This window comes from Vigna umbellata, chromosome 2, assembly GCF_029865625.1.
Source record: "Vigna umbellata cultivar VRB3 chromosome 2, Vumbellata_1.0, whole genome shotgun sequence".
NCBI classification, from domain to species: domain Eukaryota; kingdom Viridiplantae; phylum Streptophyta; class Magnoliopsida; order Fabales; family Fabaceae; genus Vigna; species Vigna umbellata.
Genome location: NC_142166.1, coordinates 44,043,998 through 44,064,441, shown reverse-complemented (window position 1 = coordinate 44,064,441; position 20,444 = coordinate 44,043,998). Strand labels below are relative to the sequence as shown.

At 34.2% G+C, this 20,444-nt stretch overlaps 1 protein-coding gene across 2 annotated transcripts in view; it reads right to left on the bottom strand.

Annotated features, from left to right (window-relative positions):
* Positions 1-910: 910 nt before the first annotated feature.
* Positions 911-20,444, bottom strand: part of LOC124831858 (symplekin) — a 28,587-nt gene continuing 9,053 nt past the window's right edge. The window contains exons 6-27 of one of the 2 annotated variants that reach the window (XM_088106973.1): positions 18,510-18,684; positions 17,760-17,888; positions 17,031-17,645; positions 16,302-16,916; positions 15,764-15,829; positions 14,608-14,721; positions 14,275-14,520; positions 10,528-10,575; positions 10,293-10,445; positions 9,743-9,901; positions 9,586-9,648; positions 9,037-9,147; positions 8,851-8,934; positions 8,711-8,758; positions 7,910-7,984; positions 7,573-7,668; positions 6,137-6,217; positions 5,988-6,059; positions 5,489-5,533; positions 5,325-5,408; positions 2,321-2,424; positions 911-1,742 (exon numbers count right to left, since the gene is read on the bottom strand). In XM_088106973.1, the coding sequence (XP_087963099.1) occupies positions 1,628-1,742; positions 2,321-2,424; positions 5,325-5,408; positions 5,489-5,533; positions 5,988-6,059; positions 6,137-6,217; positions 7,573-7,668; positions 7,910-7,984; positions 8,711-8,758; positions 8,851-8,934; positions 9,037-9,147; positions 9,586-9,648; positions 9,743-9,901; positions 10,293-10,445; positions 10,528-10,575; positions 14,275-14,520; positions 14,608-14,721; positions 15,764-15,829; positions 16,302-16,916; positions 17,031-17,645; positions 17,760-17,888; positions 18,510-18,684 (3,298 nt within the window). In that variant the 3' untranslated portion in view covers positions 911-1,627. Of the gene's footprint in view, positions 1,743-1,818; positions 2,187-2,320; positions 2,425-5,324; positions 5,409-5,488; positions 5,534-5,987; positions 6,060-6,136; positions 6,218-7,572; positions 7,669-7,909; positions 7,985-8,710; positions 8,759-8,850; positions 8,935-9,036; positions 9,148-9,585; positions 9,649-9,742; positions 9,902-10,292; positions 10,446-10,527; positions 10,576-14,274; positions 14,521-14,607; positions 14,722-15,763; positions 15,830-16,301; positions 16,917-17,030; positions 17,646-17,759; positions 17,889-18,509; positions 18,685-20,444 lie in introns of those variants that run through there. The other variant, XM_088106974.1, reaches the window with a different exon arrangement.

The window sequence follows — 20,444 nt, the reverse complement described above, 5'->3', positions numbered from 1 at the left end:
TGAAAAAACCTCCTTGCTTAAGAGAAAAAACTCATTGATATGTGACAAAATGATAAATTGACGATTGCTTAATTTTTAATCAATTTTAATTCACAGTGCTATGAAACAGTAGCTATAGCACTTTTGATAAATTTGATGACTATTGACGAGCAACCAATGGACGAGAAAAACGTTTCGATTAACCACTGTTCGTTTTTAAAAGTGAAGTCGTAGCTAGTTATTATTTGAAAGAATAGATTATAAAATTATTAATAAATACGTGTTTGACGGTGAAGTTAGCCCAAATCCTCGATGTCCACCACGTGATATTCATGTTAAATGAATCAAAATGATAACGATATTTCTTTGACCTTTTTAAAATTCACGTAAATAGAACATTTAGGAATCAACATGAAATTTCCATACATGAAAATGACATTTGTCATATATAACTTCTTTCTTTCACAATCAAGAGATCAAATGAAAACATTCAAGAACTGAAAGATCCAATAAATGTTCTTAAAATTCCTTTTTCTTCGTATTGCTTTCTACGTTATATGGAACCAGAATAAATGAGAGAAAAATCATTTTAAAGCTTGTCCTTCCTTTCGCTTCTCTCACTTCAAACATTTCAATTTCACCTGTTATCCTTTTACGAATTATTCATAAATGTTTAAAAAATTAGAGTTTAATAGCTTTAACATACACCTACAACTTCAAACGATCATGTACCTTTCTGACCTAAAGCAAGAGTAATGACAGGATATCTTCAATGTCATCAAACTAACAAGTTATATAGGATTTTGTTTACAAATTTACCAGAAGTCCCAATTTTTACGTAAAGAAAATACTATTTCTAACTCGAATATCCAAAAAATATTGAAAAGCAGTTGATAACATGTAGCAGCTTAAGTTACCGTATAATAGATCATAACAATTGAATCGTGATTGCATATCTGATATATCATTTAATGATTTAAAAAAAATATAAACATGTGTGTACAAATAGCATAACAGCACATGGGTCGGTAATGTATCACATGAAAATGACGTGTCAACAATTTCACCCTTGCTATAATCATCACATAAATAGTTTTGGTATTTTTATAGAAAGCCTCCATGTTTAGTGTTTGAATTTCGGAATAATCTGATCTGACTAGTCCATGGTATAATTTTCTCTTTAGGAAGTCTTCCCGAAGCGAGGAATGGACGGTAGAAAAGGGGTTTCAGAGACATGATTTCATTTTTAGCATTATCATAGCGTCTGGAGAGGACTATGGTGATGACTATGCAATCACATACACGAGGATAGTCCATAGTTCTTACCCCAGAAAAGGCAGGAATATAACATCAAAATTGAATGAATAATATTACAATGAAAAAAATAAAATAAACACAAAAAGAAAACTATGATACATTTCCTAGAAGGCGCGGTGGATTTCATGGAAACTAAGATATGATCGGGTGCATGCCCCAATGTCGGGATGGTCACAGACTCTGAAAAGGCTGCATTTGGGGCTCCAAGACGCCGTATAAATTTGTTTCTCTGCATCTTTGGATGCCAAGAAATCCAGAAGTCGATCAATCTTATCGACAACAATTATCAATTGGCCCAGTTACTAATTTCCTGTAGTCAGTAACTTAACCATCACGTAAGTGTTGCTCCATGAACTGATGAACTTGTGTCAGAAGGGTGCAACGAAGTTGACAAATTTTGCTGCACATGAGTTTCATTTGCAAGACCAAGAACTGCTAAAATTGATCTGCACATGGTTACACATAATTTAGTTGACTACAACAATAATACTAGAATGCGAAGGAGAAACTGCAACTAGAAAATATAGAACGTTCGTATATGCTTTTCCAACTGCTAGAATTTTTAAATAATCATAAAACGTTGTTAACGGGTGTAAGATTGGATTAATTTTGCCAATCAATTGCTCAGAGAAATAACTGACACCATACAATTTTTGGATGAGGGTATTATATTGTAGAAGTAATCACTTAATAGAACCCAGTATGACTTGTAGAATAGATAAATTACAACGCATGGTAATGATACATTATTTTGCGTTCGATCAAACATGTCACAGTATGTCCAACTGAACTCAGAAGCATGCTGTTATGCTGCAACATCTGAGAATCATGTGTCATGCGATAAGACCATTGTCAGTTATTTCCCTAGTAATTGGATGGCAGATTGACAGCTGGCCAGAATTTATTTAATTAGAAAAGTTAGGGGGGCATTATTAGAGCAAAAAATTATTCTGAGTCCAACATCACAGACAGGAATAAAATATGTAATTAAGCCTTTCAAATACTCACATATAGAAAAACTTACCTACTAAGTGTTGATTTTATAGTTGGTTGACTGGCATATGAAGCAAGGGGACCTCTGAGATTAGCATGCCTGTTGAGTGCACTTTCAAGTTGTTGAGGTGGCAACTGTGAGGAGGACGAAAAAGGTTATTGTTAGAACCTAAATGGTATCAAGATCAAATGCAAAAGTTAAAAATAGCAACATATAATTTCGGAAAACGTGATAGCTTTAATTTGCATTTTTTACTTTTGGGCCATATTGTCAGGAAAACGTTATTTAGTTTAGACAAGCATTTCAGAAGTCTCAGGTTTCTTCTTTCATAAGAGGGTATTTAGATTTAGAGCCTAGAGTCAACCCTCCCTATGCATAACCAGTGGACCCGTTATTCATTGATTAGTATCTTTTTTGGGTATGCTACATCTCAATTTGACTTTTGACTTGTGCTGTGAAATCCTTCCATAAGCTTCACCAGCTGTGCACCTTCACTTGGCACTGTCAACAAGAGTCTTTTCCACCCGAACCTTGGATACTCTGCTAAGTATGAAAAAACTCCAGAAGTTTTAGACCACAACTGGCATCAGCACTACTCTTATCATTCAGCATCATACCCTTTAGCCCCTCTAAAACAAACCCCAATTAGAAGATAGAACTCTGCAGAACTGAGTGACAACACTCTCGACCTCTCCTCAAATTTATTAGCAACTTAACTTCTTTTTCTTTATCAACAACTAACTAATTCGCTAAAATCTAACAGATACTCACAACTAAGATATTAAAAAAATCTTTCCATGAAGCTTCATCCCTAAAGGTTTGGCTTCTAACTGCTAAAATAATGCCCGAGTTTCAACCCATTAAGCGTCATTGTCAAACCAACCCCACCAAAGCAGCACCAAAATTGCTCAAAACCCTCCTAGGTCAACTGTAGACAAATGCCATCTCCAATATATTTCGATTCTCTATTTTCTGCTGTACTTTTAGCCGTGAGACAGCACCAATGCCTCCACAAGTCTACTGCCCGAGATTCCATTTACTCATCATTTCCACCCATTTCCTTGCTACAGGAGAGCCTGGCCATGGTGCTGCTGGAAGTAAATTTGCTTCTGTTGGTTAAAGTCAAGGAAATTGATTCAAGAAATTGACTATATTTTGAAATTCCAATATTTGCTCACAAGGATTGGAATTTGACTTATTTCTGGGATTACCTTCCTGCTCTTGCTGTCGTAGCTTCATGACTAGTGAACAGGCCTTCTTAATTAGAGTTGGAGGGAAGCAACCAACACCATCCTTGTCACTGTCATTGGAGTTGCTTCTACCTCTACAAAAGCAACAATGTCTAGAATTTCTAGAGCGGAAGCTTATTTAATATGCTTGATCGCTAGAAATCTACAATCAATGACCATCCCTAACGTGGAAGAACCAGAGTACTGTACTCAATCAAATGATCCTATATTATACTTTGATTATAAATAAAGGATTTACATGTGTGATTAAACACAATTTACTATTCATTGAACCCCCCCCACCCCACCCCACCCCACTGTCTACAGTTGTTCCCTACACATCCACATCGGGCTCATTTATGAACCCATTCACAAGGAACGTTTTACCTTTCATTATTATCCCCCATTATTGGCTCCCATCAGCCCCCTCCCTTTGCTCCTTCAGTTCATTTCCTACATCATCATTAAAGAGTTCATTTTGCTTTGGCCTTTTGACCAGAGAACCTTCTTTATTTTCTTGATCTAGAACTTTAATTTTTTCCTATGTTGTCATGCTCTCCCAATTAAGGTTCCATCATTGAGCACAAACCAGAGGATCTGAAATTTCCGTTTTCGGTACAACTGGAGGGCACGCCCTTCCAGTGCTTCCACATATAATTGAACCTGTGCCTCCTTTTCCTTCAGGTCAAAGTTCTACTGCAGTTGAATCAAACATTCATACACACCATTTCTCTTGAAACTTGCAATTTCATTCCTTGGTTCTCATATTCATTCCCACTTGCACGGTCACCACTGAGAGACAATTTGGCATTCCCACTCTCATCGAGGAAAGAATTCATTCCCTTATTTTTTCTATGTTGGATTTTGTTGTCTATCTTTTTAAGATTTCTAAGTTTCTACCATTATTTTTTTTCAGATATGTGATTACATACGATTGGAGAGAGTTTGAATTTCTTCCAGTAGGCAACTAATTTTGTTCATAACAGTTACTCTTTTTTGTCTGGTTTCTTAAATGCAATTCAAAACTGCCTAATTATTAAGTGTACAAAGGAAAATTGATGCTGCATTGAGACTTTCAACACAATGCGTGTGGTTAGAATTTAGTTGTGCATGTTTTATTTTGGTAAATACGACATCCTTCTGCAGTCGGCATTGTAAGTTGGATCCTAAATTCAGCTTGTGACTGGGAGGTAGTACTTTGGACTTTTATCTATGAGGATAAAGGTTACATTCAGATAATTGGACAATAAAATGTTGACTGGATCATTGGACAGATTTACCAACTGATTGGAGATGCAGTTGCACAGTCATTGGACATCAGAAAAGTAAAACAACAGAATGTAGTTGAAGCTTGCAAGGTCAAGGGTTAGGGTTTAAGCCATGCCATCAGATTGTAGTGAACTAATTTGTGATAACTAAGCTTCACTACATATCAAATCTAGTATTTCATGAGGAACAAATGAGTAGATTCCTTTCAACATAGAAATGATCTTACCTACACCACTCACTAATTCAAATGACAAGTAAGTGAACGTTTTCACCAAATCATTAAGGGGACCTAAGATAAGTTAGATACATAATAAAGCCTGGTCCTCACGGCTTATATGCCCCAGTTTGATAGTGTTTATTAAAAAGTATGCAAAATAGTGTTTAAGTACATCGTATAGGCCAATCAAATCATAATAACTACAGTAATTAATATAACTGATTTGTCTATAATTCAGCTTTGCTGTGTAGTTTAGAAGCACATATTTCCTCGTTTCTCCACCACAGTTATGATTTAAGGCAAGTTCAGAATGCAGTACCTGCAATAGAACATGAAAAGAACGTGGCTGTGTCTGATATACACATTTTAAGAAACCAACCCAAAGTTTAGGCATACGCCACACCTGCATTTAGTAATTTAAAGTTAAACATCAGCAGTTCAAAGTCCATAGATCAGAGTAAAATGTGTTCCAGAGAAGCATACCTGTCTTGTCACAAGTTTTGAGAGTATCTCCATAACAAAATCAACCTAAAAACAGAATATTGACATTAGAAGTATAGGTTTATGTTTTCTACATGGCAGGACTTCCTTTGAAAATAAAGATCGAAATTGAGCAGAATCCTTGTAACAACACTAGAAGCACCACACAGATGCCATTGTTATTACTGATGTATTAACTACTTCAATAATTTTGCATTTCATGAATTACTTGAAAAATAATTAAGCCAATTTTCAGGAAATTGATCTGACCATTATGTTTGAAACTTTGGTTAACCCAATATTTTCAAAAGAAAAAGGCAGAAAATCAATATATAGCTCTGTCAGCAAAATCGCTTAATGTAACGTATTCATAATCCCATTCCCTATAATACCAGTACGCTATATATCATCTAAAGAATTCAACATCAACATAATATCTTAACAAACAAAAATGCATTAGCAAAAACAGATATGCATGAAAAAAATCTGAAAAGAAATTTACCAGTGCAGGAAAAGCATCAATTGCCTGAATAACTGTTCTCATGAAAAGTAGAGGCAGAGGAGTTTGATCAACCTGAAAATTTAAACAATAGAGCCATGAAGATTTGAAGTAAATCCAGTATAATTGACCAAAACACTGAATCTCCTTACCATTTGGTTCAATGCCTTTGCTAGAACCTGTTGTGTGAACACAGTACGTTGCTCAAAACAAGCCGAGCAAGCATCTGTTATCTGATGGTGCAAAAAAATAATTCAGAATTCACGTCCAAAGTTTTTAAGGCTTTTCAATAGTTGACACAGAAGAACTAGTTCAACTAACATTGATGAAAAAGATTATACAAATCAGACATGGGTTTGGTAACTAGTATTAGCCTTTGGAAAAAATATTTGGATAACTTTTTCTACATTCCAGATAGAAGGCAACATTACACGACAATCCAATTAGGCTGGAACTTTTTTATGCACAAGACCATACTAGTGATTTGCATCTAAACAAGCTTTTCAAGACAAATAACAATATATTATTTCTAAACAACACTACCATGACAAATTGAAGCCAGGTAATAAGAGGCACGAGGTATTGAAACAGTTCATAGGAAAAAATACATCTAAAAAAGTAGTGAACTGCTCATTGCACTAAGACACAACAGTGGTTATTTGGTATTTTGTCAGTTTAACAAAATAGTTTATTTATTTCTTATTGGGGGAGGGGGCAATCAGGAAAAAACAACATACAGTAAGCTGCATCAAGACACAACAACTATCCTTATTGAGATTTTGATGTGTTGCTTGCTCTTCATTTTGTATCAATTATTTCCTATTTGTGCTCTGATACCATATTACAACAAACATTTTATTTTCATTTTAGAATATGTACACAAAACACCATGCCTTCCCCAAAAATGAAAAATGATGAAACTAGGAGGGTGAGAAGTAGATCAGAATTACAAATGACCCTAAATAAAACGAAAAAGAAACATGAGATTAATATGAGAGAAAATATAAAATTGGAGGGCTTCCAAGATCCTTCTTGTGATTTTCTATTTATAATGATAGAAATCTGATACAATGGGAAGACGAAAGATCAAAAGACCACCCTAGACTCTTAGGTACAACTCATAGAGTGCACTAGACTCCTAGGTACATGACTAGGTACTAATTATCAGTACAGCAGGAAAAAAGTTCCCAATGCACTATTTATTACTTATTTCAACAATATACCAAACAGTTATATATGATTTGATCAACAACATTCTTAAGAAATATATGGACTTGGATTACAGCTAAAAAGAGTTGTAAATCAAATCAAATACAACCTACCAAATCTAGTTCCACTAAATATCAATCAGGTTAAGAAATAATAAGCTTAATTTTTTAATAGCAAAGATCAAGCTTACTTCCTGATTATATGGCACTAATATTTTTTATTTACTTATTACAAAAACTCATAAGATGTGACATCTTCCAAAAGCATTAATACATCAGATGTTCATAGATCATCAATAATCGACAGAAAAACTCTTTTACAAACAACATTTAATTGGTAAGGGTAATTGAAGCATAAGCGTAGATAATAGAAGACATGCCTTCTTAAGTGCAAGGCCATCCTTCTCCGGAACAATTCCATGCATTGCAACCAACACTTCTACAGGAGTTAAAGCTGGACCTGTATGAGCTGAACCCTGCCATGAACAGCATTAAATGCTTAGCCTATCTAGAAAGGAAGAAAAAAGATAAAGAAATAACTTGTAAGAAATATTGAGGTTAAATCGAACATAAATCCTCATCCACTAAAAGGAATAGCTATAAGGAAACATGGACTATGAATGAAAGCGCAGTCAATTTTCCAAGCACAAGGCATCCAAGAATAAAAAGCATAAGAGACATACAAATATGAAATCCAGTATTAGAATTCACATATACCTGTAGTATGTGAGCAAGTGCTCTTTGAAACTTTTCCAATGGAAGACCAACAAGCCTTGGGAATATTGGTAAAACCTGTCACCATCAAAATTTGAAATCAAGCTGATTACGAAAAATATCTACTATTAAACAGCAAGAGCATGGTGTGCTAAAAATGATCAGCACTATTTATGGAGAAATTGCTGAAACAGATGGAAATGGTATCTTCAGGCAAGCCAGAATCAACTTAATTTCCTAGTCACAAAGACATTGATATAAATTCTAGTTCTAGAATAATATTTACTACTGAATCTAGATTTGACTTTGGATAGATACTTTAAATAAATTAAAGAACAAATGCAAGTAAGCATATTGATGAGAACCTTATCATCTGGCAAGTGTTATGAATAAGAATACCAAATATATTTTATCTTATAAGTACCAACAAATGCTTTGGATAAGATCCTGAATCATTAGATCTCTTTCCAATTTTATGTCAGCAGCACGTAATTTGTGATGGTGGTTGCCAGCATTATTAAATTGCTGATCCAAATTTCCCAGATCTATGATAGAGGAAAGTGGAATATTGTCTATACAGAGAAATAGCTAAAATGAGATGCAAAATAGAACACCCTAAACATTAATACAAATGGGTTTTAAGCTCCTTGCATTCATAAAATGGTTTCGGGTCTAGTATGAAATTTCCTCAAATATATTTTATAAGCCAGAACAATAGAGCACCTACAAATGAAAAAACAAATTTCAAAGGAAACTAAGCAAGAATATAAATAGAAAGGTAATAAAAGAAAATATCAATATAACCTCCTGTTTGGAAAGCGAAGACAATAATGGAACAAGAATTGTAACATCCTGCAATGGAGAACCAGCACAGATAAGAAAAAGAAACAAAAAATCTAATCATTGGTGAAAAATTTTACAATTATTTTGACTGCTATACATACTCTAAATTTTGTTTCATACAAACGTTTAACCGTAGATATTAAATCAGAAGATGGCGACGTGTCCTGAGTCAATATTTGCAGTACCTTCAAAAAAACAAGATCAACATTAATGTCTCTTTTCACATCCTGGTGATAATCCTTAAATGATTAAATAAGCCATAGTGAGCAATGAGAACAGTAAGCTACCAGTGTCAGAAGATTTTCACTTCCTTGAGGTGGATCAGATATGATACGGAGCAGTTCAGAATAAGATTGCCCCAGTGCCCTGACAACAATAGGAATGTGGCGATGAAAAGCCTACAAAAGCATGAGTAGGAAAAGTCAGAAGTGTCAAACAAAGAACTGTTACTGCCAATAATAGCTAAAAGAAAATCACAATGCAAAAAGGTGAAAAAGTGAACTTCCTGGTAACACTGGTACATGATTCAGTCATAACCTTTTGTGGAAAATTCATGTTTTCGTTATGCAGAAAATAGTTACATTCACATACTGTTCCACAATCACATGAGCAATTGATTCAGAGAGATGTCAATTCCGGCACATACTCTCAATCCCATACCACAATTTTTTATATAAAAATCTATTTACTATGCTACAAAGATGAGATGGGAGCAAACTCTATCAATCCCATATTTTATCAGCTGCTACATGACCAAAGAAACAGGTGGATTAACCTAACTCACTGAATACTACAACAATAAAACTAGTAAACTAACATAATCAACAAAATAAGACCTGTTTAACAATTTTCGGGGTTTGCCCGTACACATTAAATACAATCTGAAGAAGACTGGGTTTCTGCAAAGATATAAAAAAACTACATCAATGTTACTAAAACAGATGAAGAGTATTGTAGTCATTTCAATATCGCAAGAAGTATTCATAAACTAACCTTAGTACATAAGGCAAAAAACAAAGAAATGAGACGTTGAGCTTCAGAAAATGATATAGATGGAACATTTTGAATCAATGGTTTAGCCATTCTAGCAGATTCATCTTCAGAAATTGTAGACTCTGAAACCTCGGAAGTACTTATTTCAGGGCCTTCAACCTATAAAATTAAGTACACGCTACCAATAATCAGTTTATCAAGAACAAAAGTGACCGAGCCTTGAGCCATTATGTGGGAAGCAGTTTATGCACAGAAAAACACAAAAGAAAAGATAAATAATTAGGAAAAAAGGATACTTAAGCCTGATTTCAAAGCCATATTACATGAAGTTCCATTGCTCGTGTCTCAAAGCCATAAACAAAAGGATACCAGAAAAAATTTGAAAAAAATAATTTCGAAACGTTTTACGCATAAGAATGAATCTGACAAATCCAAGGTAGAATATATAACAAAATCAGAATTAATATATAAACAGATATATTACAGAATTCTTCGAAGGTTCATCACAAAGAAGATACACTAAAGGGACACAAGAAAAATAGCAATGCACCTCTGCCTCAGCTCTATGTTCAGTAGGTCCAGGTCCAGGTTGCAAAAGACCCGTATCTGAAACTTCATGTTCTACAGCAGAAAGCAGCATCTTTGTTGCAAACTTTTCAACATCTCCTGATATGTAACTAAGCTGAAAGAGCTTGTTTGTAACCTGTTCAACATAAGCAAGAACATTCAGCTTCATCGTCAATTAACAGTTTGGCAGACTCCATAAAATCTTATACAGCATATACCAGCCGAATAGCTTTAGCTCGAATCTCATCCTGTGGGTGGACAGCACACTGCCATAGTAAATCAATAAATTAGACATCGGAAAAATGTTACCATAAAAGGATTACATCAGAGGAAAAGGAAAGTCAAGGTTAAGAAAACAGGCAAACAAATAATATTGGTCATTTTACAAAACACAGGGGGACTCGGTACTCAAATACAAGAGCGATAAATTTTAAAAAATGTATTGAAGACAAAAAAAAAAGTAATGGCGGGTGATGAGCAAGCCTTGACATAACAGTAAAGTTGGTTCCTTTTCACCAGGTCTCAACCCAGAAACAGCAACTACTTGCAAGCATCACACTGCATATCTTCTTCCTCATACCCCACCTGGTGGGAGCCTCACGCACAATCACCCATTTTATTGGTAATATTAATGGAAAACGTTAAACCAAGTTTATAAAACATGCAAACAAACAAAAATAATGCATCTGAAGGTTACAACAAATTAATCATTAATCACTAAAACAATCCTCCAGGGGTTCTACACACAAGCTAACAACTAGAAACCTCAACTTTCACTGAACTATCTTTAAAATGCTACAATGCAATATGTGGCAATTTTGGACTTTGGATTGAGTGCGAGTTTGGTTTCTCGTTGGATCAATTCAAGCCATGCATGACCCATTGTTTACACCAGACTGTGGATCAAAATTCCAATTGTCAAACCAAAAACGTACTGAATGTATTTGGGTGATTGTTGCTTTTTGTTTTCTTGGCTCAAAATTGATGAGATATTAGTATATTACCAATTGATAAAGAAACGAGAAAATTAGATAAGGTAATATGCTAGGAACCAAGAATTGCTTTTATTGAATATAATGAAAAGAACAAGAAATAGGAGAGCACTCTATCCTTCAAGGGCTTGCCCTTCACAAAGAACTAACACTCAATCTACAAAATTCACCTCCTTCCCCTCTCCTTCTTTCCTATATGTATATATATATATATATATATATATATATATATATATATATATATATATATATATATATATATATATATATATATATATATATATATCTACCTAACACCCTCAAGTAACTAAGTCATAAATATTCTAACTATCTTAACTAATCTCTTTTCTCCGTGAATCCTAACATAATCTGGACACACAGAGGAGGCCACTAGAAGCACCTATTAGAGGAGTACCCAGTAGATGTGAAATAAGATTTATACGGTTCTTGTGTTTTTCCTTGGAGTAGTAAACTAAAACGTAACACTGCCTCTACCAGGTATTGACATACAAATAGAAATCTTAATGAGTAGTAAACCACCCCCAAAGAACATTCCAAGAAGATTCTAGACATCTAACTTATTTGTCTACCTTATATGAAATGCCAAGGATTGGAATAACAAGTAAAAATATGATAAAAACTATGCGTGTTGTGAGAAACATGTGTTGAATGACCCACTCCAAAAAACAGATAGCAAATTACAGTGGGGTTGCAAGAGCAAAAGGAATAATTACTAACACCCAAATCATTCACTGTTCGAGACTTTGTTCAATAGGGATTTTACAATATATATATATATATATGTATGTATGTATATATATATGTATGTATATATATGTATGTATGTATATATATGTATGTATATATATATGTATGTATGTATATATATATATGTATGTATCTCAAGATATTGCTAAAATTATAGAAATAAATAGCTAATCATATGTAATAAAAAATATCTAAATTATATATATATATATTATTATGAAAATTCCTATTTATTCTTTTATCATATTTTTGTTATCAGGGCATATCAGATCCCCTCTACTTATAATATTGACTCATTTTTCTTAATATAAATAAAGTACTTGTGCTATCTCGGAAACACAATTTCAGCTTAATGTTTCTCTCTTTAACATGGTATATAGAGCCACTATCTCCAAAAGATTTTTTTTTCTCCCAGGTTCGCATTCTCTCTACCAGCTAGTTTTCCCTATCCTTAGGTTATAATTGCCTTTTCTCCAACTCTCTAGGAAAAAGAATTTCTTCCAACACCGTATCAACCTCCAGAACAGATTCTCTGATCTTTCCTAACCATATATATAGTTAGTATTGAGAAGGACGTCTAACTAATCCACATGGGCTTCCAATATCAGGTTATGGTTAAGTGAGTTGTGTATAAATCAATTTCACTACCACTAGTGAGTTCATTCCTACAGAAAATTGAGAACAATGGATAAAGACAGATGTTCAACTCTGTAGTGCTATTAAATCCACTATGCACAGCTCACTCAGACTAATTCTCAAACCCATGCCTTCATCAAATTTTAGGATTATCAATAAACCCTAACATGACTTCCACATCATTAACACTCCTCCGGGTTCCTCAGAAAATAAATACAGACACACATACTGTCTGCTGGGGAAAACACCGACTTTGTGTTAGTAATAATTTTGGATGCTCTCACACAAATAATTCTAAAAGTGTCCAAAATGTGAACATTATCACTGCATTAGACATACAATTAATAGGTGATGGAAGTGCATGGAAACACCCCCTCATTCACACAATATTGCCCAAGCATCTACTGACATCACCTTCGCAATTACCGTAATAAGTCAATTTTTAAACTCTCATTGTCAAGGCCATTGGAATGCAGGCATACAGATCCTAAAGTATTCTAATAAGGCTCTTGGAAAAGACCACATTTATGAAGATAAGGGAAATACTCAATGTTGGGTACTCTAATGGGACTAAGCAAAGTCACCAAGCAATAGGCATTCCACTTCAGGGTAATTTTCTCTTGCATAGGTAATTAAATATTGCGAGAAAGTAAGAAATACAAGGTTGTGGCAAAATCAAGTACAGTTGCAGAATAGAAGGCAATGGCATTAGTCATGGCACAAACATTTCCTCAAAAAGCTCAAATTTGAAAAAAGTTCCCAAAACACCCTGTATGTGACAACTAGAAGCATTACACATGGCCTCTAATTCTGTCTTTCAAGGAAGGATCAAACATATTGAGGTGGATTGCCACTTCATAAGAGTAAAGCTGGAGTCGCGAGACAACACCACTACATCAGTCAACTCTAATGATAAGTTGGTTGACATATTCACAAAGTCAATGTGAGGACCAAGGATCAATTATATTTGCTACAAGATGCGCACATATGACTCATATGCTTCAACTTGAGAGGGGGTGCTATAGTTAGAGAAATAAGGAATTGATCCTATATAATTACAAATATCTAGATTATATATGCAATATTAGATATGTTTTTTATTTATTTTTGTATCATATATTTGTTATTAGAGGATATCAAATTTCCTCTATTTATTATATTGATTCATTTTTCTCAGTATAAATAAAGCATCCTAGTTGTCTACACACCTTCAACTCAATGTTTACTTTTCCTAGCATATAACATATATATAGTGTACGCATGGCACACAATTAATTAAGTTAGCTGAAAAGTTGTCTTAGATGGTTGCATGGAAGCAGTATAGTGAATACTATCACTTTAAATTCTTTAAGCTCTAAATAATATTATCGTACTTTTAGCAGATTGCTTTCATCCCAAATTATTTAGTCCTTCAAGTATTTTCATTTCAAATTATTACTGTGGAACTCCATGAGACTAAGTGCCAGCCTCCAATACGCCACAGATGATGACTATAAATAAATAGCTAAGATATCATACACTATCAAAATGATATATTTTGCATTTAGAGTCTCATGAATGACAGCTTACCTTCAATGCTATTCCCAAGCAGGCTTGGCGATTTTGTGGACGCCCCAAAATTAAACTCCAGATAGCACCAAGGCCTTGAGTCACACGTTCAATGTCACGGATAACTTTTCCATCATGACCAATAACATCAGAATAGCAGAGATCATTCAAAATCTTCAAGGACGACTCAGGCAAAAGTGGAACTTCACCAAGAAGTCTACTAAAAGACTTGTCTGAAGCTGGAAAAGAGTCCAATAAAGTTTTGGCCTACAAGGAAGTAGTATATCCCACATTTACAAGAAAAAGATAGAAAAGTATTGTTCATTACGACCAAATAACTAATTTTGAGCATACCACTCCCAAGAGAAATTTTTCATATAAAACAGCAGAAGATGAAGCATTTTCAACTGAATCGAATATCATCAGGGAGTGCAGATGGTACAAAACATGCAGTACAAGTTCATGTCCCTGAAAATCCATCAGTAAGTGATCAATTAGTCTATAAAAGAAATTAAACAACAGAAACAAATTTTCAAAAAAAACGTCTGTAAAATGTTAGAAAAAGTACTTAAAAAAGTTGAGTCAAGAATTAAGATCAGTTTTGTATCTAAGCAATACTTATAAAAACATCCGAGGTGATAAAACAGAACTCTACTTTACCAACTAGTCTCCCTTTATAAATTCTTTATACAGTGGAACAATAGCAAGATTCACACCACCCTACAGTATGCAGATTTGAAGAATAGACTATATCTATTTATCATGTTCCCAAACATACTTTACAGCACATTTTACACCAAGTAAAATCCTATTCATGAGCTTCAAATACAATACTATATATGATTTTGCTTGGTAGTACAAACCTTGAGTGGCACAAGCACTGACAATTATTCCATGGTTAATCTATGGTATGAGGTTGAGCCTTCAAGGAATTGAATGGTTAATTGTTTCTTGATTCAAGGCTAGCCATTCAAATAAACAGTCTCTCCACTCACAGGGTTAATGCAAACATACACTCTTCCTAAACCCCACTAGGTGGGAGCCTTGTGCACTGTGCCACTCCTGTTTACAATCTATGATGTATCTTACAAATGTCTAGATTCACAAAAACCAAAGTTGACAAGATAACCTACTTCACATATGTAGTGGAAATTTACAAGCAACGCAGTGATTTCTTACACATAAATCATTACTCTAATATAATATCATTCATTACTTATTACCATCATATGCATTTTACACCTCCTTCTATGAATGTGTGTACGTCTAGTCCATTTTATAATGGAAAACGATATGCAATTCTGACTCTGATTCAAGAATGATGATGAATCTTTGTAATTGCAAAGTACACATTTTAAGATACTAAAAGGATAAAAACACATCAGCAAATTATAGCAACAACTGTAATTGAAAAATATTCAACAAATTTCGGTTACTCTATCCGTGACAGGTAAAAAAATTAAAAATAAATTTTGTTAACAAATTACAACAGATTTTAAAAAGCAGACACCTTTATCCAGTGGTCTTCCAAGATGTGTTTTTGCAGCATCAAAATAAACTCTTCGTCATCATCAATCTGCAAGGGGAAGGGCAAGAAATAATTAAAGTGAACACATGCTCCATTGTTCCTTGTGCTGAATAAAATTTGCTCATAAAAGTCGGAATACAGCCAAAGTTTAGTGCTTCATATAAGTAAATACATTATACATTCCTCCCATTTTTCTTTATTAAAGATAAAAAAAATTAAAATGTGTATCCGTTTCTTTTAAAAACTTTTGCAAAAGAAATTTAAGAGATAAACAAACACTTTAATATAAATCTTCTTTCTTATATAAACTTACAATATAAATATTATTAGTTGTACCTCTGAATTTGTAATGGTGAAGGTTAGCTATTGGATTTCTATAGTAGTGGATAAATGCTCATAAACTAAACACCATGAAAAGAATCATTTGAATATGATGTGAAAGATATAAAAAGAAAAAGAGAAAAAAAAAACAGCACTTTGATATCTTTGATAGAAATAAAACCTTGAAACAGTTTTCTACCTGAGCAACTAGTCGAGCAAGTAGTGGCATCCAAAACTGCTGACAATATGTTCCATGTAAATGTTTGTATGAATCGATTATGTGCCTAACAGCCATGTTTTTCACTATACGTCGCTGTTCTTTGGATAGTTCAACATAAGGTGGAAGCTGTGGTAACTCCAGACAGGTATCTTCCAATGTGGGTTCAACTTGAACATCAAGAGAAAACTGATCAAACTCTGAAATAGATGATGAATCTGTACCAATTGCTTCAATTTCATCTGACATATTCACTGAACTCGGATCCTCCTCTCTTAAATCAGTGGTTGAGACTGAAGGACCAAAGGAAGTATCTGCTTCTGCAATCTGATGAATATCTCCAGGCCTTTCCTGAACCTCTGTTTTAGGAGTTACCTGATCAGCTGCACCTTTAGAGATCATATCATCGTTTTTTATTTTGACTGTTAAATCTGATGGAGTATTGTCATCAGCAGTAACGACAGGAAGTGAAACAGGTTTAATTGAAGAAACAGGTTCATCAAACTCAATTTTTGTGGCCCCATTATCATCTGTAACTGATACAGTTGCTCCTCCAGGAGCTACCACAACACGCCGGGGATCAAGGCGACGGGGATCCTGAAAATTTGAACCAGATGGTTCAAAGTAACACAGGCTGTATTGTAAAAAATATCTATTTGGAAATATAGACTACCAAAAGCCAATTTGAACAAAAAAAAAAGCAAGATTTACCCGCCGAGGATCACGTTTAGAATCAGCAGGCAGGTTACTGAAGATAGAAGTGTCAGACGGCAATGAACTAGTGCCAATAACAGTGGCCGTAGTTGAAGGCAACACAGCTTGGCCAGTACCAGACACGGATTGGACAGAATTTATTGGAACAGAAGTTGCTATAACATGTGATTGACTGACTTGGGAGTTTAATTGTCGTGTTGCTGGTAAATTCCCAATCCTTGACAGTGGTGGGGGAGTCTTAGGCAAATGCTTCATATTAGTTATGACAATATCAGCCAGTAGATCAGGATGAATCTTTGAAATGAGGATCTCAAGAGATTCGGCACCTCTCTCTCCTTCAGCAAGTAAAGCACCAATCACAGCAATCATTTGCTCTACAGCAGTCATTTCACTATCTAGCAAAGGAACATTAGGTGATACTCCATTAACAGAGTTAGGATCTTGTCCAGGATCATTTATTTTAGCTGGTAAAGTAGACTGAGAGTCAGCACCAGAACGAATCCGTTTAGATATGGTTTCATGACCATTGGTCATTTGTTCATTATCTAGAGGAACAGGTCTTTTTCTAGATAATTCCCCTGAAACAGATGACTGAATTGATGGTTGTTCATCCTGAAAGTTAAAAGTCAAATATAATGTGATATAAATGGAGGGAAAAAAAATAAAAACTTCTGCTCAGTATCAGCAGTTTACTTGGCAGCAAAAAGATAGCAAATCACCACATACCTTGTTAACTCGTGCATCACGAGTAGGACGATCACCATTTTTAATCATTTTGTCAACTTGCCTAAGCACCTGATCTGCAGCATCCCCTGCATTCATAGCTCGCAGGCTCCTTGTTAGTCTTTCTCTTGACTGCAAAAATATGAATAAAACAGTTATTTAAGAAAATCAATCTAATCATGGTTAGCCACAAAATGCCAGTCCCTGTCCTCTAAAGCAATAATCAAGAGTTCCTAACGAAAAAGTTCATCACTGTATTCTTTATACCTGCACTAGCCAGTATGCAATTTGTTCTTAATTATAAATGCTTAATTACAAAAAGTTGAGAAGAAAATGACACAATTCTTGAAACGTAGGAAAACAGTAATTGCATGCAGGAAAAATTGTAGTCAATTCCTCCATGGCATATTCTAGGATCCCATCAACAAGCGAACATGAAAATAAAGCATTTACCATCATTGAGGTATAGTTTCTCAACAGTAAAATGAGAGATTGAGAAATATCTGAGAAAAGTAGGACCACAGATTCCATGCTTAGTACAGATATGTAATTTGGAGTGTGATGATAAATAAGAAAAAGTAAAAACTTGAACATTTTTTAACAATAAAAATATACAACGTATCATTATTCCTTTTGAGCAACTTTTCATGTATATACAGTCTTCTGAGGCCAAATAATTCTTACAGTACGTTAATCCAAGAACTATGTCAGAGGTTTAAGTTAGGAAAAAATATAAAAGGCAAGCACATTTACCTCTAGTATTGGTGAATAAGTGCACCTAAGAAATCCCAGAAAAGCTGTTCTTAAGGAGTACTGAATACTAGCAACGTGACATCCCTTCGCTGTTTGAACATTTGGATCAAATTCAAGCAATGCTAAAAGAATAGTATCATAGTGCTGTGGCCTTTTTCTTGCAATGGCTGCTAAACTGTCAAAACAAATACTTCAGAGGATTAGGTTTGACATGACTATGAATGGAGGCAATAGAAGCGAAACATTATAAAAACAACAGCAACTACAAATTATGCTATGGAGCAACATAATAGTTTAAGAAAAAACCAAGAAAATTTAAATCCAAGAACTTATGGAAAAAACATGTCACCATAGGCATATTCATTCATAATTCTAGCTACAAACAAATAAACCAACCATTAACAGGGTATTCTTTTAGTACATATAACAAACAGCATCCTATGCACAATTGTCCTAAAATTGTGTCGCATTGATTACATTTTATTTCAAATTCGTATTTAACAACCTAGTGAATGTCTGCCTGCTTAAGTGGTGGGCAACTACTTTCAAAGAATGTTAGAAACAACCTGGCCGAACTGCCTGTCAGATGTTCAAAAGCTCTAAATAAAAGTTTGGTTATCACTGCTTAAGATAAACAAAGAATTCATCTATCATGATCTGATCAAGGAATTTAGTTATTGAGCCAATACTTGCTGGAAAACATAGAAAGTTTAGTAGCAACTGGAATCAGACTCAAGCAATAGGCGTTGCGGAGATATTCCTTTCTTCCTGTTTCCAAATTGCTAGAGCACTTTTAGACCAACGCATTTTGAAGAAAAATGAATGCTGGACTATTAGCTTAAGAACCTAGATAACTTTTACCATATCTAAGGATCTTTTAAGAATTTATCAAGGAAAAGAAAGATGCAAGAGTAAAGTATAAGATACTAAAATCCCCTAAAATGACCATTGGCAGAGCATCACAAAGAACCTAGATAAACTACTTACATCCCAAATGTGCTTGAAAAAAGCCTACAGAACAGAAAACTCTAGCATTTCTTTCAGACAAAATACGCTAGAGAACCACAAACTGAGAGCAACACTAAATCTTTTTTGCATTCCTATCAGTCTTATTTGGTCATCTAAATAAAGTCATTCAAAATAAGGTGACCTACAGCTTACTGGAACTCCATCTTCTATTCATTCCATATAAACCAAGCTAAAGGAACACTGTTATGAATCATGTAACATAGCTAAACTAAAACACAATACAAGAAGCTCAAGAAAAGTATGCCTCAATACTAAACTGAACCGTTGTCACTTAAGAAACTTAAAACTTGTTTTGTCAAACTTCCGTATTTATCAAAAACCAGGTTTAAAATTTGCCTAACTTGTATCCTTGGTAAAATAATATGAACAAGGCAATTAAAGGGGAAAGAGCTAAAGCTAAAGACTTTAAGAAGCTGCTTTGGCTGGTCAGAATATAAGAATACCTAACCATTACTAAAAATAAAATCAGACAGGAACGAAATGGATATCAGAGATACATTGCGAAAAATTATATACCATGTCATGTGATGATATGTGAGAACATTATATATTTCTTTAGTCAATTTTGGGGGCAAAAGCTGGTAGCCAACTATTAAAATGAAACTTTATTATAATTTTGAAATGACAACAAATAAATTACCATGAAAAGACAGTCGGATAACCATGTCATTGCACAAGAAAAGAACCCCAGTGGCTCATGATTCAAAATTTAATATCACAATCAAAAACTCAATTGTCTGTATACTAAATTTATGTATCCTTTAAAAAGTGTTTGCATGCAGAAACTTAAAGAACATAAGAAATATCCAAAATTAAGTCAAACCTTTGTCAGTGTTTGACTACAACACAATATTACCAAAAATAAAGCAGTGATGAAGAATAATCCAGCATGAACTTCTTATAAGA